Source organism: Manacus candei, unplaced genomic scaffold (assembly GCF_025592945.1).
Source record: "Manacus candei isolate 608988 ecotype Guabito, Panama unplaced genomic scaffold, ASM2559294v1 h1tg000049l, whole genome shotgun sequence".
NCBI lineage: Eukaryota > Metazoa > Chordata > Aves > Passeriformes > Pipridae > Manacus > Manacus candei.
Window position 1 is genome coordinate 5,363,211 of NW_026138097.1, and position 26,986 is coordinate 5,390,196.

The window sequence follows — 26,986 nt, forward strand, 5'->3', positions numbered from 1 at the left end:
AGAGAAGTAATTTCCCATAAACTTCATCTGTGTTTCTAACATCTACACAGAGAAGAATAGATGATAAACTACTTTGCCTTAATGAAACAAAAGAGATCATCAAAATTACTCCCAAATAATTGTGCAAGTTTATAAATAGGGTTCTACTCTGTACCTGATACTCTGCTAATATGCTATTTAAGTTTCCATGAAAACAATGACTTTTCTCCTGTCAAAGGACATTTTTTTAAACTAAAATTCGTGTGTGCTAATCAGAAAAGCTGATTAACTGCGTAGGTGTTTTGTCCTGATATTTGTCTGAAAAGTCTAAATTTAGATTAATCCACTACAGATTTCTTTCATCAGAAAATTAGCCTGTAGATGCTTTATTCTGATGTGGCAGACCTAGTTCGCTGATAATGCAACCAAACGTCCTTCTACATCATTACTGTTGTGAAAATATAATGCAGGAGAATTAATCATTACTAAAGGTTTTGAAAAGGCCAAGGATTATCTGTGCAAAACATTGTACTTTACCATCAAAACAGCTGCAGCTTTGGCAGGAAAAATTTTGAAAACAGAGGGGAATTTATCAGGACTTTACACCCAGATACCAGCTGAAATGGAAGGGAGAACTAGTGTGCTCTGCTGCCAGAAAGGAGTAGAAGTCAGATTAAAGCAGTTGTTTTTCTGAACACTGTAATGATTCAGTAGCTAGTTGTAAGTGTTAAGGGACGATGTAGCAAAAAAGACAGAAAGCATAGAATTAATGGCACTGAATGCTACAGTGCTGTAACAATTACTCATGTAAAGTCTACTTTCAGGTGATCCATCTTTGTTTTTGAAGTACCTAATACATTACTTTGTAATGAATTTGATAAGCACATAGCTTTCAGACTCTATGAATCTGTGAAACTTACACAGATGACTTCATATTCCAAAGGACAAGCACAGCATGGACACCAAAAGGAAGAATAGTCATAAAATCTTAAATCACTTACTTGTACTCGTGTGACGTGTAGATACATAATACAAGCCACTAGGAAGCATATGCAGAACACCAGGAGAACAAGAACTACGGTACTCCTAGAATCAAAATACAACAGAAGCAATGCAGCAGATGAGAACAAACTGCTGTTTGGGGTCCTTCTGAAATGGTATTTTAAACCAATGGTGTAAGATCTCCTCCTCAACCTTGCTGTAATACTAACCACAGCGGAAGGAATTTAACAGTGAAGTGCACTGCTCTCAAGACTAAGACACTAGTAAATACTCTTGTATATGGTTCCCACTCTGGACTCAGCAAGGAGATCAAAGCACCTCAAAAATTCAAATATATGGTGTGTCAGGAGAGACACTTTCTAATTGTAGGCTAATGCAGAATATTCAGCATGATGATTCTCACAAGGGAGTATGTAACCCAGTTACTTGGCCTTGGCAGCTATGTAACAGTTACCAGATGCTTTTTCTCTCTTTCTCAAAGATTCAGAAATCAGAGGTCATTCAACTCAGTCACTTATCAAGTCAAACAAAATCAGACCAGACTGCCTTCTAATGAAATAGAACAGAACAGAACTCCTTCCTCAGTCTTTCTCAATGGTTAGACAAATCTTAGGTTTCACAAAGGCTTGTTCTTCATGAGAAGAAGGGTGCAAACCAAGAACTTTCCACCTCCAGAAAACTTCTGTTATTGGAAAAGTACTGTATGGATGTGTGCAACTTGACAAAAATAACTCCACCAGTGCTGGTACTGGTGCATTTGATTTTTGCTTAGGGACAGGCCCGCCCCACACCAGCCATGGAACCAGGGCTGCATGACATCAGCATAACACAATCTTCACGCCTTCTTTTCTAGCTTGTGAGAACAAACCAGCCAGTCCAGAAGATATGAGTCATGGTTTCATATATATGTATCTGTGCCCTTGATGATTACTGGGGAAAGATTGGTTATACAGGGTTTCGAACAGCGGAAGTGTGCAATTCTCCTGTATAATTTCTAACTATTTGGCTTTGATTTCAAATACATATAATGATTCCTACCAATACAGGAACAGGGAAAATTCTGTATTGTAGTATGTGTAACCAGAATGGGGAGGTGACTCTAGTACAGTCAGTATGGATTCTGAATACAAGTATTAATAGACCACAGGCTCTCACGCCTCTAGAGAACTCACTTGTATTCAGGATGATAGTATGCTAGAAAAGAATGCAGGGGCCATGAATGCAATGACATCTTTTAGGCAGCAATAACCAACAATTGACATTAGTGTTGAGTGAGACCCTGACAGACATTTGGGTTGGCATTTGTAAAAGGGGCTACATTGTTTTTTAAAAAATAAACACAGTATAAGACATCAGAAAGGTTCATCATCAGAGTTTTTAATGGTTACATTGCATGTGTGCCTCCATAATTGGACAGATTAGGTTGACTGGAACATAACCTTACTTTCAACAACTCCATCTGGAGACATGAAATATGCCTTTAGCTGAGAAGCTGTTTTGCTCAGATGATGATAGGAATTGTGAGAATGTCAAGCCCGTTGGTTTCTGTGTATTTATGCAGCAACTGGCTTTCGTACAACATTTAGTTGTCTAGATTTTGAACCTCCTTCTTGGAATATTGCCATACATCACTTCTTCCATTAGAATAACATATTAGAAGTCTTGTTTTGGCTTTTGCATTCTTTTGTCATATTTATAACTGCTTTGGCAATCTAAAGAGCAGCCCAAAGCTCCAAGTTCTGGGGAGAGGGGAAATTTTCCTATACTTTCAAAGTTTTAATTTAGTTCACAGTTGCATATGTATCACAGTGAGGGAAGAGTCCAGCGAGACTAGTAATTTGGCTAGAATAACAGACACTGGAAGAAAGAATTTAGGAGCATTCAGTGGATGGATTTCCTCACTAACCCAGTCCATCTTCATGACCTTCAGTGGTGATATTCTGCTGGAGCTTGTGTGTCTGTCAGATCAGAGTTTAAACTAAATCTCTGTCCAGCTCTTTTTTAAGTGACAGTACTTTTTGGAAAGATTATCATAAGATTCTTGGAAATTCATTCTATTTTTTTTCATTTTTTTCTCCTTGTTCAAAATTGCCATGTATTGCAGCTGTGGTTTACTGCAGAAGAGGGTGAAAGACTTCTTAATTACGTTCCGATTAGTCAGCAGAATTGTTATTCTGGAAATGATGACGTAAGTGATGATTTTTGTCAGTGATTTTGAATTCTTCAGATGAAAGGTACTATACAACTTATTATTATTATTATTGAGTTAAAAAAGTGTTTCTCAATCTTTCAATAAGAAATAATAGACCATAAAAGTATTACCCTGACTGGGAATTTGTGAATAGAAAAAACCAGAATTTTAAATGGGATTTTCATTAACTGTGGCCAGCTCTATTCTCACTGAAATTGTAATAATTAGTAAAAGTGAGTAAAGTTTATTTTTAATGTTTTGATATTCTAATATAAAAAAGCTTATTACTAATAAGTTTTATACCTTAAACACAATTCTATCTACTTATTATAACCTCTAGATTTGACAGTGAATTTTAATTATTTTTTATTTAGTAAAAAATCACATAGAATTGACAAAATCTGAAGCAATCACTAAACTGTATCACTCAGCAATAGGTATAGAACAGTCCCGAAATACATCATGAGCATTTGTTTTTTCTGGGTTAACGCAGTCAAGGCCTGACTGCAACTTAAGGGTGCATGGCCAAACTATCCACTAGGCAGTTTATGTAGTGATAGCATTGATACAAAAAATCTCAATGCAGGCTATAAATCTGGGTCGAAAAGCTAGGTGGGTACTTCAGTACTTAGTTTCCATTAAAATCAGTATAGTTTTATCTATGTTGCTATCAATACCTGATGTACCTCACCCAAAGTCAGCACAAACACATTTAAATAAGCTGTAGTAACACCTTTGTTTGTAGCATAGAAATGCTTTAAATAAGTTAGAAATAAACATGGAAAGTTTAAATAAGTTTAAATGTGTTTTTTTTCCTTCTAAGTGCATCCTTGTACCAAAACAAAAAAAAAAAAGATAGTGAAAAGTGTCTCCTTTGGACAAATAGATGGAAAGAGATTAGACTGAGAATATATAGCAGAGAATCTCCTATATTAGAAGATGGCAACTTTGGTGCTCATTCCTGTTCCAAAGACTTTAATGTTTTAATTTGTGCAGGATGTCTAAAGGTGTTCCACTTTGATTTATAATGGCAAAAGACAGAAACTTACTGTGGTATTATTAGAAGGTAGACAAGGCCAAATAAGGCAGCTAGAATTAATGAGAGAACTACAGCACTGGTGAAGTACTCGTCTTGAAGCTGGTGGTACTGTTAAAGAAAAGAAGAAATTAAGACAGCAGATATTTTGTATACACCTAGTCAGCAACACTTGTCCATTCTCAGTAAGAAAGAATTATAGCCTAAAATAAAACAAGCTCCTACTTAGTTTAAAAACATACAAATAATCATGGCTTAATTCACATGAAAAAAACAGATGAGGCAAGTCTACACAACATTTTCCTTGACAGACTTCAGTTTTACCCTGTAACTAGTCAAAACTGGGTTAGGTTCAGATGTAAGTTTATCTTTTGGAGAAAAAAAATTCAGCCATTTTGAACTAGAAGGAGGTGGCACTTCCTATTCTCTACTTACTCATCATGAAACAAGGTTAAACACCCCTGGTGCTGCCTTCAAGAAGTCCTGTCATCTCAGCTGCTCAGGGCAGGACACTAATGGGTGGACTTGGAGGCAGCTGCTAATGAGATGCATGGGTTTAGTTTTGAGCAGCTACTGTCTTCAATTCCACTAAGCTACACACTTTACAAGATAACACTTTATAGGGGTAGAAACACAGAAGTGTTTTCTCAGAAAGATTCAAAGTTCAATCTCATTTACATCAAAAGACTTTCTTATTTTGAAAGAGAACAGTTACACTCGGATAATAAATTACTCTGGAAACTTCAAATCAAAATTTATGCTCAAAACCTTAAAAATTAGATCCAATATGGCACACAGACTTCTGACTTGGAACAGTAGAGACATGAAATCTTAGACTATAAAGTGACTTACGGTAGAACATTAAATGTTACTGCCAAATTAATCCAAAACCATAACACTTTTGCTTTTTAAAAAACACATAAACTACAAGCTGTAAATACAAACAATTTGTATTTACAAAATACAAAAGCCAAACAAAACCAAGGTAGGAACAATTGTTAGCTTATATGCATAGTTATAAGTCTGGAGTTAATCCACTGCTTTCAGCACAACCAGACTGGTGCACGACCACAGTCTTGCTCAGAGATTTAAAGGGGTTTTTTTGGTTATTTTCTAGAACTGATGGGATATATACTTATCAGGTTAATATGCAGAGGGAAGCATCCTCCTGTCATTAACACTTTTCCAGAGCACATGAGTTAGTAGGCAGCCAAATTGCCATGAGACAGCATTAAACAGGGGACACAGGTCAGGCAGTTTGGATAACCAAAAGAAAGACAAAAACACAGGATATGTAACATTATGGAATAGGATCTTGGTAAGTAGGATGATACTGATCTTTCTTTTTATCCTCTTCAAGCGTTTTGATAGAAGGTAATGTCTCCCTCTTAACTGAGAGACAGTCCAGTGAAGTATTTAAAGATAGTGAGTAGAATTTAAATATTGTATAAAAACAAACAAAACCCCAATGCTAGCTGGCTTGTGGTCAGTGAAATGAGTAAAAATAATTTAAAACTCCCTTACTTTATTTTCACGCTCAATTTGCTTATACTTCAGGGTAATGAAGTTCAAGTCAGCCATCTCAGACTCAGTTTGCCGGGCCTCTATCAAGCGGCTGATGTATCTGTTTACTCGAGTTCCTGGAGTGTTGTATACAACATTGGTAGAAAAAGAGGAACGATTCCTGAGTTTTTCAGAGGCTGTCCTTAATGCTCTCCTCTGTGGCACAGATGAAGGAAGAAGCACAGATTTTATTAGCACTGAAATTTTTCATTGCTGTTCATATTACCTCAAGCTCACAGTCAAGATGAGGAGTTCATTAAACAGAGCAACTACAAAAGACAGAGATCTTATCTCCATGCGAATGCCATCTTGTAAAAACTCCTTAGCCGAAATCCTGATTTCATTCAAAACAATGAGAGCCACACCCCACTGCATTCCAGGATTTTAATCCAGAAATTCTCTTCATACACTGCCCTGACACTTCTCTGCCACTGAGGAAATAATCAGTTTGTTCCCAATCAGTGTGACTTTACCTTGCAATTATTTTTTCTTGACAGAAGGTGTGAGGCTCTGGACATCCTGAAGACAATATAATCACGCTCTTCATGACACAAGAAAGTCCTACTGTCTAGGTAGCAATACATATTTTGAAAAGATAATTTTCCTTAACCACTTACACAATGACCATGTGTGACTTCAGAGGGCCTGAAATCTCAAGTGTTCCTATCTTTAACTCACCCAAGTGGCTTTCTCGTTAAGACCTCTTGAGTATGCCTCACGCGCACTTGCAGATCCAGATGGCACAACCCAATAAATTATCAGAGCTAACCTGTGCCTAACTGGCTCCTTCATGGCTGAAGTAGCATGACTGTCAAGATGATCACTCATAGTCCCTTTCAGTGGAAAATATTTATCACAGAGCATATCTGAAAGGGATTGTAGACAAGCTGTCTTGCTTTTCACAGAGAGCACTCGGGAGACCATGAGCAACATCTCCGTCACACTGGTGGCAACCATCAGTTGAGGGCATTGTAATCTAAACCATTATGGCTAGATCTGTACTAGTATGAATAGAGAGGGATCAAGCCTTCTTTCTCAGAAGAGTTTTGACAACCAAGCTTGGGTAAGTTCTACTATTTCTACAAAGTTAAAGGAATACTTTTTTATCTAACATCTGCGGAGTTCAAGACAAGTCAAAACATTATGGAATGACAAGTCTGCTCAGGATATAATCAGCAGAGTCTGTCAGCAGACAAAATTTCTCTCTTCAGAGCAGTCAGTACTTAATAAGCCCCTCTTTAAAGGCTACACTACAAAATACCCTTTTAAACCAGATAGTAAAAAAAAAGGTGGTGATTGCTATTTAAGTAATCCTGCAGGAATGGCCATTTCCTGTCTTATTCCACAAGAAGTTCTTATGAGATCCTCATCAGTAAACAAACTGTGGAGTACAGCAGTTCATTAGCTTACATAGCTTATGTTATATGGATATTATACCTGAATACGTATGAACAGTGGGAAGGGTTATCTACTGACTGACACGTTAGCTTTCTGATCATAAAGAAAAATAGACCTTAGCAAAGATAAAAATAGCTTTCCCAGTCTTGTTTTGCTGGCTTTGTATGTAGAGAGGAGGTTATACCAGCACTAAACAATTATGAGGCTACTTGAAACATTTTTCTTCAAACTATCAGATCCCATTACTTGGTAAATTGTCTGTGGTGTAAGAACTAATTGTTTCGACACAAAAAATTATCTGGGGAACTTACATGGACTCAATTCTGATCTTCTGGGTACAGTTAGGAATAATTGAAATCTTAAATTGCCAGCCAAACAACTATTCTCAGTGTTTCTAAAGAGATAAATTTGTTCTCCTGCAGAAGACATTTGTCCCACTAGTTTGCAGGGAAACTGAGTGCTTTCAAGAATATTGTCAGGAATACATAGTTTTACTTGACATAAACAATAATTAGTTACCATATGTATTGCATAAGGTAAAGCAGAAAGAACATCTTCAGGGATTTTTTACAATTCAAATTTAAGCCTATAGTATAACAACGGGGGGAGCAAAATACCGTTTCTTTGCTTTAAAACCTGGAAGGAGGGTAGATGATGGGTGTTATTCTGATATATGGAATAAATTATACTATCTATTCTGCCATTTTGACATAGGGTTAAAGTTACTGCTCTTAATCAAAATAGCTGTTCCTTACAAATAATGATTTCCTCTGTGTCTCTTATTTTTATCTCTATTATTATTTCATACAGCAGACGTACATTGTCTTATATGTGATCAAGCCAGTATTTATATTTCTCAGAAATGTACTGGCTTCAAAGCCTTTAAAGCCCTGCTTGTTTTACCTGATTTACGTGATTCGAGGACGGAAAGCTCTGAAGAAACCCTGCACTGCAACACAGTGTATTTATATTAATAGCGTATAATATAAATCCATGATAATTTTTACATAACAGTTACAGAAACTCAGAACAATTGTTTCAGTTAATAACAGTATTTTAGAACTTCACTGCAAATGTTCTGACATGCAAAAATTTTCATCAGATCCCTAGCAAACTCGTATGGGTATTTTCTGTGTATATTACCGTATTTATATATACATATACACAAGACACAATGCAAAATATTGCATATGCTTCAAAGAATGTGTGGGTTCCTTTTTTTAAATAGTCAAAGACAGCACTAATTCACAATTGGAAGGTCTTGTACATGGCTAGTTTCAAAATAAAATCTGGAGTTTCTGAAAGTCTTCACTGAAAATGTGTTTTAAAGATACTAACAGACTTTTCTGCCCTTTTCCTGCAGAACAAACACAAGCATATATAAAACCCAAAATACGAAATTTTGAATGTTTTCTGAAAGTAAGATTTAGACTGAATCTTCAATAAATGTACATTATTAAACAAAAATAGCAATAAAAACCCTCAAACAAACAACCCTCCCCCCCAAATAATGTGGAGCAATCAGTCAAGCTGAATTACTGCTTCCAATGCACATTATGACACCACTGGAGTGGTGGAGTGGAGGAGTGGTGGAGTGACTATGTAATATTGCCACCTGCTGGCTAAGAAAATGGAACGAACAACTCTAAAGGGTTTTTTTTCATAAATTTTTGGGTAGATTCATGTACAGAAAAGGAAGTAAATCAAGCTACTAGTATGTAAAGCAATTTTGATTTATGGCATTACAAGGCATCCAAGAAAGCAGAATTTGTATTAGGAACTTCTCTGTTTAGGATTTGTATTAGGGACTGAGAGCAGTTTTGACTAATCAGTTGCCTTTCATTTTTTAGAGAACCATGTAGAGATATAAAATTATTCTGTTGTTTTGTATTTGCCATCAATAGCTTCAGACTGTGATGGACAAAAGATGCAAAATAATATCTCTTCAAAATGATGGAAAAAGCCTCAGAAACTCTAATTTCTGTGAAGGAAGCCCTTAAGAGAAACCCCATAAGCCACCTCAACTGGCTTTTCCAAGAGGTGCTACAAATTTAAAGCCTTTTTAAATTTTATTTTTACAGTGAGCATTATATACTGGAGCTTCAGCTCCAGTAGGAACACCAGAAATTTCTCTTTCAGTCGATAACATCATCCCTTATGTTCTCAAAGCAAGTCTGCTGGATGCAGTCCTGAACTGATGCACAAAGAGTGCACATGGCCCACATGGATTACCTTATCATCATCCTCACACGTCATGACATTGGAGAAAGGGATCTCTGCTTTGAACATCTTACGACAGTGCATGAGCTGAACAAGCAGATAGCAGACTGTCTTGAACTTCATTCTTTTTGCAGGCTTAATGTCTGAGAGAATCAGTCCAGGAAATATCTGTTGATCAGAAAAATAATATTTATAACTGTCATTACATTCCCATGCAGACATACATACTTGCAGGCATTTGCACCACCTAGTGGTCAGAACAAAGCAATATTCTAATTAAGAAGCAATGCATTTTGATAAACATCCTGTATTTGCAAATGAAGATTACTTCATCTTTTTTAATCCGAGATGTAAAGAATCTATTGAACAGATTTTAAACTCATACTTAACATTTTGGGAACTGTTTTCTGCTTAGATATGTAGACTCTAAAACAGTGCATTCATGATAAACTCATGAAAGAGGCAATATTTGTATTTTTATAATGTTAAAATAAATTCTAGGAAAATATAGGAAAAATAACGAGGAAATCAGGATTTTTATCAATCGATGTTAAAAAAATGTAAGGTCAGTCTTTTTCTTCTTTTCTCATTCTGCTACTTCAGCCATTGGTAAGCTCATTAAAATCTGAAGAGGATAGCTTTTGCTTTGAAGATAGACATATATGCCTTAGAAGGAGTTTGTGAGGCACTGCAGTTATATCTTACATCTTATTTCTTCAAAGCATGGAGTGTTTTACCATGGAGAAATACTCTCAGAGGGTTGGGTATAATCTATTCCTTTTACCACAGGACTCCCAGTTCAGCAAGGACAAATATTTTCTTGGTTACCTCTTAAGTATGTATTTAACTCTTGCTGACTTCAGTAAACCCCTATTATGTATTCAGATGCTTTCACAGACCAGAATATTCTATCCTTAGTATTTATACCAAACTTACTCATGCTTCTGTACACATGTGGAATGCGTAAAGCAGTGTTAATGAGAAATGTGGAAGCCTCCCATGCTGTCACTGTATGGGAATTTAAGCTTGTAAAATTGATATATTCTGGAACAGTAAAATAAAGAAGCACAGAGGATTTGGTCCCTAGTGTTCCTAGATACAAAAGACAGAGCAAATCATAGTCCAAAATCTTCATTCAAATGGCACTGAGAATTTGCTGTGCAGTCTTCACAATACTGTGGTTTACTAGAGCCATTTACATCATTACTTCAATGATCAAAGAACAAAGAAGAAACTGAAAGCATTTGTTTAATGCATGTTTTCACAGACACTTAAATTTCGAGGGGCAGGGCAAATGACACTGTTTATGTTCCAAATGGCATCTCAGATATTGGTTTGCTGTGATGTTTAGCACATATAGCTAGGCACTTGCACTTTCTGGGTAACCAAGGTAATATATTATTGAACTCCCAATACTCTGTTTAGTCAGTCATGCTGTGTCTATGAAACACAAAAATGACCAAAATGTTGCACTATTTTTTTTTCTAGCAGATGGCAATGTTATAAACATAGGACATGTTCCAAATGTGTAAAGGTGCCTAGGTATTCACATGTGCTTTATTGTGCACTGGAAGGCTGACTGAAGCCAGCTAGCATCACCAGCACTGCACTGCACAGTTGTCAGCTGAATTCTAAAAGGACATTAGTGTATCTGGTGTGTAATCACTTGTATAAGTGATAGTTTAACAAAAGTCTCTGTGAAGAGATTCCCAATATGAACCTTTCTTTCAAGGGCTTTCTGGCAGAAGACTTACCACTGAATTGCACAGAAGATAATGTACAAGGATATTCACATACTAATCATCCTTTAGGTATTCCTAAGGACACCAAGTAGATGGTTGTTAGACTTGAGTATGGCAGATATGATCAGCATTTGAGCTACCATGCCCAACAGCCAAAACATGCTTTTTGGAGAGATACTCTACTTACAAATTTTCCTAATGTAGTTATAATTCCTCTAGAAGTTCTCTATATTTTACTCAGTATCTCTATCAAAATTTTGATACAACAAATTTAGCAACTGTCTTGAAACTCCTTCCAGTTTTGCATTTTGTTTCTTTCTTTCTTTTTTTTTTTTTTTTAAGACAAGGGGATAATAGGGGATTAGACAGAAGTTTACAGGTGGACACTATCTTAAGAGGTCATTAGCTCTATTTTTGCTCAAACTTTTCACTGTGGACATTACATTAATTAGGTCAACAACTTTGGTTTTAGGTTGCCACTAGATTGGCTTGGAAAGACGCTTTTAAATAAATTTGGAGAGCAACAAAAGCCGCCTGACAGCCTTCGTTATGGAAATGCCACAGTATAGATGGAAGAGTGGTAAAGAACAGGTAGAACATCTTCCTAGCAAAAGATTCAATGAGGCATGACTCTGAAAGGTGAGCACATGGGCATGACTATATCCTCCTACAAGGAGAATAATTTAGACTTTCCTCCATACAAACTTCTTGTAATAGATGTGTTTTTGAGAACAACCTGTAACTTGAAAATTTGGAACGAATACAGTCTGACTCAGGCAGTGTGGCCCTGCCACCAACATGACTTTTCTTTAACCACATGTTTTCATTCAGTTTCCTGACTTTATCTTCAACTAAGTAGGTAGAACATTTTTAGCTCTGACCATCAACCAGTCTCTTTCAGTTTATAAATCCTACTGGCAGATAATATATCAACAGCATACACCTTTTATATGTTGGAAATTCAGAAAAATTTTTTGAGCTCTTTTCGAGTTAAATGGAAATTTCAGCACAGGTCACTGGAAAAAATGGACTAGTGTATCTACTTCTGAGCTCCCCAGTACAAGAAAAACAGTGACAAACTGGAGTGAGTTCAGCAAAGGTTCACCAAAACAAGTACAGTTCTCAAGCACATGAGTACCTGAGGGAATTCAGTTCATTTAGCTGGAAGAGATGCAGGGATCTAATTGCCATCTTCAGCCACTTAAGTAGTAGCTGGAGAGAAGACAGAGCCAGACTCATCCCAAATATTACTCAGAAAAAAGGCAATTAATATAGGTTGTACCAAAGGAAATTCCTATTTGACACAAAGAACAGAAGTTTAACTGTGAGGATTATCATGTGCTGGAGCAGGTTGCCTAGAGAGGCTGCCAAATCTCCAGCCTGGTAAACACTCAGAATTCACTCAAAAGTGGATTTAACTGCAAAGTTGGCCCTGCTTTGAGCAAGGAGGTTGACCACATGACCTCCAAAGGCCCCTTCCAAACTCAATTACTGTGCAATGCTATGAAAATCTGTGGAACACACACAGTTACTGTTCTTCATGGTTGGCCAAGAACATAACCACACAAAGGATATTGCATACACACAAACTGGGCACACTGGTACTTCTCAGTAGATCATGTATAATTTTATATATAGTTTTGATTAGTTGGTTGGGGAGGTTCGTGGTTTTTTTTTTGTTTGTTTGTTTTTTGTTCATTTGTTTGGGGTTTTTTGGTTTTTATTTTTTAATCTAGTGGTTGCAAGGCATATAGATTTCTGCACTGGAACTGAGGATTTTCCATTCTACTATTATATATGCACAGTATCAAAAAGACAAAGGAGTTCTCTCACTTTCATCTCACAAATCATGTCTCCTTTTTATTATTGCTTTTACAGCAGAGCAACACTTTTGACATTGAACTACTCAGTGGAGTATTTAAGTAATCTCACCCTCTGCTCTAAGTCTCTGATAAAGTCAAGAAATGGAGTATAATCTGTTAAAACAGACTTAAAAAAAAATCAAACAAAAACCCCAACCTCAGCGTCTTTTACTCTGCTTTTGTTCTGCTTTTGCTCCAGGCCAGCATTATAGGAAAGCTGGACTGCAGCATTCCCATTCTAGCTCATTCTGTCAATGCATTTTATTTTCATGCTTCTTTTTGACCCTCAGGATCATCTCTAATTCTGCTCACTGTTCATTTACTTCATAATTTTAGCAAAGATTGGTTGTTTGCTGAAACACAGCTGGCAAATAAGGTGTGATTTTCTAATAGAGTACTGTGAAAGCATCCAGGCTATCTACAGCTCTGTGAATGTCTTTAGGTATGCAGAATACAAACAAGTACAGATTAAAATCCTGGGAAAACACCCCAGTGTTTGGATGCCATGTAATATTCTGACAAGTGTTTAACTGGTGCTCACCTGAGATTGTCAGAAATGTCAGCAGACTACTACTCCCCTAACTATATTCAACCACAGTGCTTAAAATGGCATGGGAAAGAAGATACTAATGACATTCAAAACACATTGACAGAAACCATAAATGAGGTAGCACTGTGTCGGTATGTGCTTTCTATCTTCAGGCAGGCATGACCATGCCTCTTAGTAGTAGTATTTGTTCCATTATTATCATCTTTGAGTCATTTTGTCCTGAGATAGGTAATTTTTTTCTTCTTTTCGTTTTGTTCTTCTTACAGTTAAAATCACCAGACATTTGTTTTTCCACCCTTTTCTACTGCCCTTATGATACATTTTGCTTATCACACCTCAGTTGCCCATCAGGAAAGTATATTAGGGATTTTTATCAGAAAATAATGCAACTTCTGTAAGATAAATTTTTAATATTCAGAATAGTGTGATCACTTTCTTGACATAGATGTAGAAAAAGTTTTTAGCAGCTGTAAAGACTAAAGCAATCTCTAGGAAACCAATAACAGGGAAAATCTTATACCGGTGCCCTATGTTCCTCCCTTCTCCAGATTCCACATTTACGTAGGAAGAAAAAGAGAGAAGAACGATGTTAGAACACATAACTAATTTCTAATATCGCTGCCAACCCAAGCTGCAGGCTGTCACACTGATGATGATGCATTAGCAGCTTCACAGCAACTGCAGAAACAATCCTGAAGATGTAGAGCAACACACTCTGTAACACAAACATCCGTCTTCTCTCTGTGTTTGCTGGGCAGTAACACAAGCAATTTATTTCCAGTGTTTGGATTTGTGTATTTCAACACTTGTGCAATACAAAGTCTTAGGCACAGAACAACCTCTGTCCAGACAGAGCTTCCACTAAAAGGCCGTGTTTCTACCTGTTAAATCAGGTCTGCTAAGGTATATCTAGGGTGTTAAAACCTGATATGCTCAAGTTATGCATTCAGATCTCTAGTTAAATTCCTTGTTAGGAGCTGTCAGCCATCAAGAGCAAAGACAACTGCTGGATTCTCCAAGTCGTGGCAGCAGTGGCAGCTGCAGGTAGTCATCAGTTTGAAAGGAGAAATCACCAGTGTGTGCCCAGATATGGATTCAGATGCCTAACTCGTGGCATTTCAAATTAGAACTTGATCAAATATATTTTTGCTTGCTATGTGCTTGTAGTGGGTTGGTTTCTTGGATTTTTAGGCCTTCCTTAGCAATGGGGTCAGAAATCTAAGGAAGTATTCCATATGATCCTTTTCTGTAACACAATATATAGAAAGGCGCAGATAAGAGGCCTTCGTTCTCTTCTCTCTTCAGGTGGCTGAAGGCAACAGGTCTCTCTCGCAGACAGTCTTGCTTGTATAGGCCAGGGCCTGCTGCTCAGACCTGCTGTTATCTCCGGTCTCTCTGGGAGGCGTGGGGGAGTTGGCTGCTGCCTTGCACAGTTCTGCTGTCCCACTCAGGGAAGTATTTAATTCATTTTTATATTTATTCACTAGCTCTCTATTAATGGGTATATTTAGGAGATATCTGTTTTTAGGTTTCTTTTTATCCCTGTTTCCCCCTCCCTTTTCCCTTTTTCCCTCTCAGGAGCTCCCTATTGTGTATAATATATTCAGATTGTATATATAATTGTAAATATATGTAATATATATATATATCATAGAATCATAGAATCAGCTGGGTTGGAAGGGACCTCCGAGATCATCAAGTCCAACCCTTGATCCACTACCGCTGCAGTTACTAGACCATGGCACTAAGTGCCACATCCAGTCTCTTTTTAAAAATCTCCAGGGACGGAGAATCCACCACTTCCCTGGGCAGCCCATTCCAATGCCTGACCACCCTCTATGTAAAGAAATTCTTTCTAATATCTAACCTAAACCTCCCCTGGCACAACTTGAGACCATGCCCTCTTGTCTTGCTGATGGTTGCCTGGGAAAAGAGACCAACCCCCACCTGGCTACAACCTCCTTTCAGGGAGTTGTAGAGAGTGATGAGGTCTCCCTTGAGCCTCCTCTTCTCCAGGCTGAACAGCCCCAGCTCCCTCAGCCTCTCCTCATAGGACTTGTGCTTGAGTTCCTTCACCAGCCTTGTTGCTCTTCTCTGGACCTGCTCCAGCACCTCAATGTCCTTCCTGAACTGAGGGACCCAGAACTGGACACAGCACTCCAAGTGTGGCCTCACCAGTGCTGAGTACAGGGGAAGAATCACTTCCTTGGACCTGCTGGCCACACTGTTCCTGATCCAGGCCAGGATGCCATTGGCCTTCTTGGCCACTTGAGCACACTGCTGGCTCATGTTCAGCTTCTTGTCAATCCAAACTCCCAGGTCCCTTTCTGCCTGGCTGCTCTCCAGCCACTCTGTGCCCAGCCTGTAGTCCTGCATGGAGTTGTTGTGGCCAAAGTGCAGGACCCGGCACTTGGTCTTGTCGAACCTCATCCTGTTGGATGCCCAACTCTCCAACCTATCCAGGTCCCTCTGCAGAGCCCTCCTGCCTTCCAGCTGATTGACACTCCATCCCAACTTAGTGCCATCTGCAAATTTGCTGATGATGGACTCAATCCCCTCATCTAAATCATCAATAAAGATATTAAACAGAACTGGGCCCAACACTGATCCCTGGGGGACACCACTAATGACTGGCCACCAACTGGATGCAGCACTGTTCATCACCACTCTCTGGGCCCGGCCCTCCAGCCAGTTCCTAACCCAGCACAGAGTGCCCCTGTCCAAGCCATGGGCTGCCAGCTTTTTCAGGAGAATGCTGTGGCAGATGGTGTCAAAGGCCTTGCTGAAGTCCAGGTAGACCACATCCACAGCCTTCCCCTCATCCACCAGGCAGGTCACCTGATCATAAAAGGAGATCAGATTGGTCAGACAGGACCCACCCTTCCTAAACCTGTGCTGGCTGGGTCTGATCCCTTGTCCATCCTGTAGGTGCTGTGTGATTGCACTTAGGATGATCTGCTCCATAACCTTGCCAGGCACTGAGGTCAGGCTGACGGGCCTGTAGTTTCCTGGGTCCTCCTTCCGGCCCTTTTTGTGGATTGGCGTGACATTTGCCAACTTCCAGTCATCTGGGACCTCCTCAGTGAGCCGGGACTGTTGGTAGATGATGGAGAGAGGCTTGGCGAGCTCTTCCGCTAGCTCCCTCATCACCCTTGGGTGGATCCCATCTGGTCCCATAGACTTGTGGGGATCCAAGCAGCTCAGTAGATTATATCCAGTGCTGAACTGGATGTTTAAGGGAAAGGCGCCCACCACACATCATGCCACTGATGCTACATGGAGTAAGTGGATCGCTCTGCTCACACAGTGTGCCCGTATTGGAAATCTGAATCGCCCTGGGATCCTAGAAGTCATCACAAATTGGCCGGAAGGTGAGAGCTTTGGTCTAGCAGATGAGGAAGCAGAAGAGCAGGCGGTACGGGCTGAGTAAGCTCCAGAATTCACTAAACTACCGAAAGAAGAAGCACGCTACGCCCTCTTCACTGACGGTTCCTGTCGCCTTGTAGGAATGAAGCGCAAATGGAAAGCAGCTGTGTGGAGCCCTGCCCGACAAGTTTCAGAGGCTACTGAAGGGGAAGGAGAATCGAGTCAATTTGCAGAGCTCAAAGCTGTCCAGTTGGCATTGGACATTGCTGAATGGGAGAAGTGGCCAAAGCTTTATATCTACACTGACTCGTGGATGGTAGCCAATGCTCTGTGGGGATGGTTGGACAGATGGAAGAAGGCCAATTGGAAACGTGGGGGAAAACCCATCTGGGCTGCTGATACGTGGCAAGACGTCACTACCCGAACAGAGAAGCTCACCGTGAGGGTCTGCCACGTAGATGCCCATGTGCGCAAAGGCCGAGCCAATGAGGAGCATCGCAACAATGAACAGGCAGACCGAGCTGCACGAGTCAAGGTGTCACAGGTGGACTTGGACTGGCAGCACAAAGGAGATGCCACCCATAGATGGGCCCGAGACCGAGGGGTGGACTTAACCAAGGACATTATTTTCCAGGTTATCCATGACTGTGAGACCTGCGCTGCCATTAAACAGGCCAAGAGACTCAAGCCACTATGGTATGGTGGACGTTGGATTAAGTACAGGTATGGGGAGACCTGGCAAGTCGATTACATCACACTGTCACAAACCCACCAGGGTAAGCGCTATGTGTTTACTATGGTGGAAGCCACCACTGGATGGCTTCCAGTGGTGAAACTGGAAATAATCCCGTTTCGTTCAGACTTCTTTCAGTTTTTTTCTGTGGTTTGTTTTTTCCCTCGCTTGGGGAGTGTAGGAGGGGGAAGGAGACAGCCTGGACTTGGTGGAAGAGGCAGGCCAAACTGATACAGTGCTAGAAAAGTAGAGAGTTTCTGTGAGTAGCAGGAAAAGTTTTTACATGTTCTGCATTAACTATGAAGCTCTTTTCTTTTGTCACTACTTACAGCTTAACAGTCAGAGCTCTAGCACTCCATAAAGGTTGGTAAGCATACAGTCCCTTAAGTAAAAATACCCTCAGAATAAATAAGTCCAGAAAGTTGACAACTTACAACAACTGTGGAAACTTTCTTGAGACAAAGTATATTTTTAGAAGGGTCAGATGCAAAAAAGTCCTAGGGAACTGCTAGGCACATGGATGGATTTATTGGGTCATAGGTGCCCTGTGGAAAACACAAATTTTACCTGATTGGAAAAAGAAGAGAATATCAGAACAGTGTAGTATGTTTCCACAGACCTAACCAGAGTGATTGAATCAAATTAACTTTGTAGAGAAGGAAATTTCACACAAATACAGACAGAACTTAATTTTGAATGGAAATAATAAATTAAAAAAAATTAAGTGCAACAATTTTAGACATATCTCTCAATTTAGTTTTTGTCCTTCTGTAGCCTTCATTTTCTTTGGTTTTTGTTCACATGATGATGCCAAGATGACATCTCAGGTCAGACAAAATCCAACAAATTTCTATCAAAACTCCTAGTAATACATGGATTATACACATCAAATTGTTTCACTTTTAAAAGTTTAGTTGAAGTATTATCAGAATATGACAGAAAGCATCCCAAGAGCAGTTTTACTTGTGAAACATGCTAGTTGCTAATAGTGATTCATCAATAAAGTCAAAAGTCAAGCACATGTAGTTACTATGTATTTTATCTATACAGAGTAAAAAAGCCATCATGAATCTATGCTGTTTTCTCTGTGATATATTGCATAAGGTTCATTCCATGCTGGGGAAAAAAGAATGAAATTGGTCGCAGGAAAGACATAAGCAGACAAAATCTGTTGGCTAACGGTGGAAAAATACAGTCTAGTAATTTATTTTAACATAGGAAGCAGATAATCTGCTTCATGCAACAAAGCTGTGTTGATTAACAGTAGAGGATGATGTTGTACTCCAAGACAAAAATACTGCCTTTTCAAGCAGAAGAGTGATGGAAAATTTGTTTGTTTTCCTGTTACTCTTTGGTGATAGGACAGCAATGTGGGAAGTTTAAAATCACATCTGTTTATGCTAGATGAAGCAACAAAATATGAAAGTGATGTGACAGCTTTTGCCACTTTTCTTGTAGCTGTTGTCAAGCAAGTTAGAATGAATCTCAGGTTGCTGAATATGTGCCTATTTGATCCTGAGTTGAAGAAATTAAGTGATCAACCTTTTGAGCTGTTAAATCCATCTCCAGTTCACATTAATTATGCCATAGGTGTGTACTGTATATAATTGCTCTAGATATTTCTGACAGTTGTAAGATTTTTTTACATTTTAAAGAGCATTTTCCAAAGGATGTTTCTGAGCTGTTTTTGCTTAGTGAGAGCCTTCACACTTTCAACTGAGTTTTTCTGAAATTCCTAAGACTGACAATAGTGCTTTCCTCTTCCTCAACTATTGCTTTAACTTCTCTTTTCAAATAGACCACTGGTATTTTGGTTTGGCTATAATTATTTTTTGGATAAAAATAAAATTCTGTCTGTGTGGAATGTTTAGAGCATGATTCAACACAGTAAACCAGTCAGAACACAGAGAGCCACACCTATAACCAGCATCCACTTCCCTCTGGCTGGATAACTACATAAGGATTCAGAAAAAAACCTGGGATTCACCTGGATTTTCAGGATGGTCATAGTATTACTCAGAGACTTCAGATAAGAAGCAGGGCTAGCCAAGCTACAGAAAGGATTTTCTGAGACTGCCTGGCACGGCTTTGTACATTCATGGTAAGGCAGGAAAGAGAAACGGCAGTCTTTTCAGAGAAACAGTTAGTTCCCAAAGGGCAAACAGATATGGTACTCACTTTAATGGACCTTTCATGACTGTCCATCATTGTATGTTATTTGAGTCATAGATGCAGATAGCCTGTAATTTACACTGCCACAAATAAAAGATAGCTAATATATTTGAAATCATAGTTGGTGAATAACTCACTAGCACATTTCTAGAAATTTTGCAGTTGGTGATTAGCAACCTATTGGAAGATAATTATCTATTATATTTGAAGTATACTGTAAAATCCAAGAGTCATTTAGAAATAAACAGTAATAATTTCTAAGTTGTATCTATAGTGTTTCCCAATTATTTTTGTAATTATTATGACCTCCTTTCCTGGACACAGCTCTACTGTTTCCTGATAATGCATTATTTACCTTTGCCTTATCTCTGGAGCTGGCAAAGTTACACAGTGAAGCAGGTTCCCTTAAGTTGGCAATAAGTAGCAGTGGTGGCAGACCCACTTTTGTAAAGACAAAAACTAACATATTCCGGGAAGTCTTTCCCCTCACAAAAACTTGATCATTTCCGAACACTGCTTGGCTATCTGTAGAAGTACTTTAGGAATTTTGCTTAATCAACTGTGCTGGGCTGTTTTCTCAGCTGGTGAAATAACGAGTCTTTTTAAAACCAGAGAGGTATCACCACAGAGTGAATTGCTGCAACAAATACAGTGAAGTAAGGTCAAGTAAAAAAACCACTCAGATATCACTGAGGTTGTGCCAAAACCTTAGAGGTGTTATACTGCAGGAGAATCACACTTGCTAGAGCAACTAAAGAAATGAAGCAGACAGTCTATCTAAGCCCACTACCGCTGCTGTGCTTCTGGGAGTCAGCTATGCCAGTAGGAAAACTGAGGCAAAGATACTTTGATGTCAGTGCTGACAATGAAAGAACAAAGAATTATGATGAAAATCAGATAAACTCTATTAAAAAATTAAATTAAATTAAATTTTATGCAAACAGTTTGAAAGTCATAACAGGAATAGTCTGATAGGTTATCAAGGAATCATTCATAGAAAAAGTTATTTAACTGGGTCTAAGCAGAGTTATAAAGTTCATGTAAGGGGCTCTGAGGTCAAAAGAACTGGCCTACATTTTTTTTTCTTGAAATGAAATCCATGTACAGGAATATATACAACACTTCACAAAGCTACGACATTTTGAAACTAAGAGAATGTCTACATGTCTAAAGCATAGAGTATGAATCTTGAAAATATTTAATATATTAAAATTAGATCTGTTTTTCTAACTGTATAAGACCTGTTTTAAAAGTCCAAGACATTCATGTATGTGGTTAGACTTGTGTCTACTTACATTAATCAAAATTCTCAAATTTTCTCTCAGTGCAGTATTTTGGTCACATCATTGTAAGTATTAACATCAATATAAATATCATGAAGACATAATTAAACTTTACATAAAAGAAATGTGAAGGCACTTTCAGAACTAGTAACTTTATAAGGGAATTATAACGTATTTTATTTAAAAATCATGATTACATAAATTTTTAACTATGATGATCAGAAAAAGTTTCATTTAATTAAAAAAATTCTGTATGCCTTTGGAAATCAGAATAATTATTTAGTGTGTTTAGAAGCTGAGTGTTTTTCAGTCAAATATGCATGAGTATTACTCAATAATAATAATAAAACATAGAATAGTTTGGGTTGGAAGGGACCTTAAAGATCATCTAGTTCCAAGCCCCCTGCTATGGCAAGGACATCTCTCACCAGGTTGCTCAGAGCACCATCCAGCCTGGCCTTGAACACTCCCAGGGTTGGGGTATCCATGACTTCTCTGGGCAACCTTGTTGGGTGCCTCACCACCCTCACAGTAAAGATTTATTTCTAACATCTAACCTAAGCCAACTCTCTTTCAGTTTGAAGTCATTCTCCATTGTCCTATCATTACAGCTCCTGATGAAGAGTCCCTCTCCAGCCTCATTGTAGGCCTCTTTCAGATATTGGAAGGCTGCTATGAGGTCTCCACACAAACCTCCTCTTCTCCAGGCTGAACATCCCTGTCCTTCCTTCTCAGCCTGTCTTCATAGGAGAGGTGCTCTAGTCCCCTTACTAACTTTATGGTCTCCTCTGGACTTGTTCCAAGAGTTTCATGTCCTTTTTATGTTGAGCACACCACAACTGTGAGCTGTACTCCAGGTGGAGTCTCACAAGAGCAGACTAGAGGGAGAGAATCACCTCCCTTGACCTTCTGATGCAGTCCAGGATTCTATTGGCTTTCTGGGCTACAAGCACATACTGCTGGCTCATGCTGAGTTTTTCATCAACCATCACTCCCAAGTTCTTCTCCACAGGGCTATTCTCAATCACTTCTACATCCAATCTGTAGGTGTGTCTAGGATTGCCCCAACCCAGCTGTTGCTGGCTTTGTTGAACTTCATGAGGTTTGCATTGGCCCACCTCTCAAGCCTATCAAGGTCTCTGTGGATGGCATTCCTTCACTTCAGCATGTTGATCACACCACAGAGCTTGGTATCATCAGGGAACTTGTTGAGAGTGCAGTCGATATCACTGTCCATGTTGCTGACAAAGATCTTGAACAGTATTGGCCCCACCATCGATCCCTGAGGGACACCACTTGTCACTGGTCTCCATGTGGACAATGAGCTGCTGACTGCATAGACTAAGAGATAATAACAGACTAGTATATTCTCTACCAAAGTAAAAACTGTAACAAACCAAAAAGAAATGTATTCCTTCAGTGGCCACAGCAGCATTCTCACATTAAACTAACAATCAGATCAGATCACAAAATCGTGGTTGTTAGCTGATTCAATAATAGATTTAAAAATGAGAATACTTTATAATGTGTTCAGATTTAGCCTGTAACTTGTACATGAATGAGTCATTTCATATTTTTATTCTCATTCTTGGCTAGGGTGATAGTGATAAAAGATTTTTCTGTAAGATCAAATATGGAAGAATGTAGGATATATGTTTTCTAATTAAATAAATAACTTTTTTTTTTAAACTAGAGTGGGCTTATTTTTGTTTCAAATTCAACATATTTTTGGTCATCTGTTGCTCATAACATTGATTGTCATTCCTCTTGGCATCATACCTGCCGAAGTCAGTTCATATTAGTGTCAGAGATGATGTATAAGGAAGAAAAAAATGTGTCTGCATTTAAGCTACTGAGGCTCAGGAGGAAGGAATACAATATTAAATCAGAAGATACCTGAATTCATCTAGAGAAATCCCATCTTGTCCCTGCTACGTGGCTAGCCTTCTGTTTCTATGTCTCTGAAGAGTTAATGAATGAATCAGGGTAGGAGGGAACAGCAGGTGTTTATTTAGAAGGTAAACATGCCATTATGTAGCTCGTGATCCAGCAACCACTATGTGAGTATACAAAGACTGGGGATGGCTGTGATGGACTGTGACAAACAGCACAGGGACATGCTGATTGATCTGCAAGCCCAGTGGAGAAGTCAGTCAATACCAGAAAAATTCATGAAGTGTTTCTTTCTGCCAGTTTGGCTGACATGCCATTGATGCATGCTGGAGAGCTAATGTCATTAGCCAAGCTGTACAGCAGCATCTGCCACTTCCACAGACTCATCAGTGACACCCATGGGTAAGATGGCATTTGTTTTATGTAGCTGATGACAAACCGATCAGTGGTTTCTCAGCAATCATCAGTAGTTTCTCAGGAATCTTGCAAAGACAAAGAAATGTGTTCTCACACAGCAGTATGGTCTCATTCTTGCACATTAAACATGCATTGACCTGGTTTACTTTCAGATGTGATTGTCAAGCTTCCATTCCTCAATCACTGATTTATGCAGCAGAGTTCACACAATGCAGTTTCTATATGTAATAGTTACAATCTCCTTTTCTCTCTGCTTGTCTGTGTGCACCAACCTATAGAACAATTTCCTGAAATTCAGCTATTTATTTGCTCAATATGAAATGAAACCTGATACATAATAACATAGGAAATGAAACTATACATAATGCTGTAGGAGTGAAAACAGCAGAAAACCAAGACGAAAAAAATCTAGCAGCGATAAGCAACACGCCTACCTTAATTAAACTCCTACGATTAATCCTTGCATTTTCTTCCTTAATAGAATTGATTAATTTAGGAACTAACCCTGATTTCAAGAAACCCACCAGAGAAAACTCTAACTGACTGCCAAAACAGAATCTAGTCCACTGTTTTTCCACCTGTTTTTTCATAGTATCTAAACCTGAATTTAATCACACATACTAGAAGAACAAAATGTGAGATTGCATGATTTTCACAGCAGGTAAGAAAACTACATCTCTCTAATAACAAGATGCTTTAGAGGAAGTCCATAAAAATCAATCTCACAGTAGTCTTTCCAGGACAAAAAAACAGGGGTTTTCAGTCCCAGATTCTAATTCCCCTGGAGACTGAACTCCCAACATTTCCATAAAAACTCACAGACTCATCAAGTTAAGACCAAAAACCTGATTTCCATAAAAATTCACAGTCAAGTTAAGAACAAAAACCTAATTGCAGGTATGAAATTCAAGATGACCTCTTTGTCCACGGTTACATTAATCTCAGTCACTTGTCAGTTAAAACTTGCAAGCATGTAGCTTTGACAGCTTAAAAATCTGATATAAAGACATCACTTAAAAACCTGACCAATACTTTCAGAATTGGATATTATAATTTTCCCCCTAAAGGTCAAATCCCTGAATTAAACTTATTTGAACAGAATCTCACAGGATAAAGGTGCAAAAATCTGCATCCCAAATTCTCTAGCTGAGATAAAGGGCAATAAAATTTTTCTTGGCCTGTTAAATGTGTTATGGCAGATAACTTTCAAGGTAAGTTTCATTTGATGTGGAAAAGGTTGAACAAATAGAATGCGTTTAAACAACAATTATGGACTTTCAAGACTCCTACTGAGGTCACAAAACATTCTTCAGTAGATCAAAAGGCTCCGTTCAGTAACTGGTTGAGGAGGAAAGGTGTGACTATAGATGCACCTGTTGGAAAACCACTATCACCACCTCATCACATGCTGGGAGTCAAGATACTACCATTACACTGCTGTGCCTTCAGGAATGTTTGAAGAGCTTTTAGAAATAAGAAATACCAATATTGCCTCTGCTTTCACAATAGAACAGAACAGTTGTTAAATTACAAAAATGGATCACAGAATAAGCTAGAATTTGTGAAGCTTACCTTCCTACGATGAGATGGCACAATAAAATATGTTTCAATATTATGCTTCTTCAAGAAACTATTCCTTTCATGACCATATCCTGGTTCTACCTCATAGTCCCCATTTAGGCACTCTAAGGTGGTCTTTGTAATGTGAACTTTCCTAGAGAGAAAAATCAGACGTTGTTTAAAGTAAAGATACAACATGAGCAAGTTGCTAGTGAAATATGTTCCTGTGCAGAAGTTCGTAAAGAGGTCAAGTTACATGCGAAACCACATTTGATGTAAAAAAAAAAAAGTTTTGTCTTTTCAGCCAATTAGAACATAGAAAAATTTCTATTACATGTATTTTCTAAACTCGGGCAAACTGAACAGAAAGATAACCATTGACTGTCCAAACATTTGCAGATTTTCTGATTTGCAGGAAGTCTGCATATCATCTTCTATATTGTGTGGTTTTCTTAAGTATTTACCTCACTAGCTGCTTGGAAAAACATCCTGCTGTTTCAAACTTGTGAATTAGCACTCCAAATTTCTCTTGTGTATAAAGGAGAAACTTCTTTTTCCATTTCACTTTACATCTCTGACTTGTATCATTTACTCACTCTGTTTTGTAGGTGGCTTTCTAATTCACTTTGTTTTGGCAACACAGCCATCTTTGACACTATTTGTGAGTTTTCTTATCCTGAAAAAGTCTTCCCATTTTCTCCCAAAAGACTCCTTACATTTGAAATGTCTTCAGAGAAGATATCCAAAAGGATTTTACTGCTTTCCTCTAATGAACATGTGTTCAGATGTTTTTCACTGGAAAACCTTACAGTAACGAACATGTAAAATACACTGCCAAAATTATCTAAATCAGATATATGCAACAAACAGATATTCACTCATTGTTACCACAAAAATCAAGAGGTTCCATTGTCCTCCTGTTCAGCAAATCATGATCTTGTAAAAATGCAACAGAGAATGGTAGGTCCAAGTCCAAATGTGAGTTACACACAGAAGACCACCCATGCATCTTTGTGAAGGTGCACTGTGTGCATTTAAATTGTGTTCAAGGCTGTACAAGTACTTAAAATTCCAGGACATGCCCCATGGGTTGGCTGCAAGTTTACATGCTACTGTATCATTTACAAACACATCCTTAATATTTGAGTTTTCTTTTTTATAGCACTAGTGTTGGAAATCTTGCCATGTAAAAGGAGTAAGGCACCTCCCTGGCCCCCTATAAGTGCAGAGGTGCAAGGGTAAAAATTTCCTGGAATAGCTACAGGGTTTTACTTTTGTAATAGGAAATGATGCAAGTTTAGCATTCCTACATTCTGTTGCATCTTTCCTACTCTTTATATTTGGCAGCTTCTAATAAGGATTTTGCTTGGAAATGTTTTGCTTCTAATCTAACCTATTACTTACGTAAATATCAAGATTGTTTGGAGACTTTCACAGGATAAATCACATAATACATTGATTGCTCTTGACAAACACAATCCTTCTTATCAATAACAATTACATGCAAATGCCACAAAGCAGGAAATAAATTCTTCACCCATACAGGTTTCTATTTCTTTTTCTACGGTTCTTTTTCGGACTTACCCAGGCAGTCCTCCAGCTTCCATTACATTAGCTAAAGTCACATCATTTGACCAGACATCATATTGCCATTTTCGGAGACCCAGGACCCCACAAAGCACCCTGCCTGTATGCAATCCAACTCTCATGTTGAGATCAACCTCTGTGGCTTCAGCAACAGATCTGGAATGGAGAGCATCAGAATATTAAAGTTTAGACAATTATACTTCTCTCGATTTTCTTTTTCTCTCCTTCTCCCAAAGGTAGCATATATATGTATATAAATGACCGAAAAGACAGGATCTTTTAAAACCACGAATGATATGTTCAGGTACTGAACTCTTCCTTCACTAGTTTCAAAGCCATAGTTGTAATTCCAACAAAATATCTTTTATATTTTTTAATATATTCTTATATTTCAATTACTGTTGAACCAAAATCTCAGTATTTCTAAATTTC

The 26,986-nt window shown here is 38.4% G+C and overlaps 1 protein-coding gene across 3 annotated transcripts in view; it reads right to left on the minus strand.

Annotated features, from left to right (window-relative positions):
* ADCY1 (adenylate cyclase 1) overlaps positions 1-26,986 on the minus strand; it is a 664,242-nt gene that overhangs the window by 524,614 nt on the left and 112,642 nt on the right. For all 3 annotated transcript variants that reach the window (XR_007906518.1, XR_007906519.1, XM_051798873.1), the window contains exons 6-11: positions 26,552-26,710; positions 24,980-25,121; positions 9,402-9,557; positions 5,733-5,927; positions 4,222-4,319; positions 981-1,065 (exon numbers count right to left, since the gene is read on the minus strand). Coding sequence is in view for 1 of the 3 variants with exons in the window: in XM_051798873.1 (XP_051654833.1) it covers positions 981-1,065; positions 4,222-4,319; positions 5,733-5,927; positions 9,402-9,557; positions 24,980-25,121; positions 26,552-26,710 (835 nt within the window). In the remaining 2 variants the exon portion in view is untranslated. The remainder of the gene's footprint in view (positions 1-980; positions 1,066-4,221; positions 4,320-5,732; positions 5,928-9,401; positions 9,558-24,979; positions 25,122-26,551; positions 26,711-26,986) is intronic.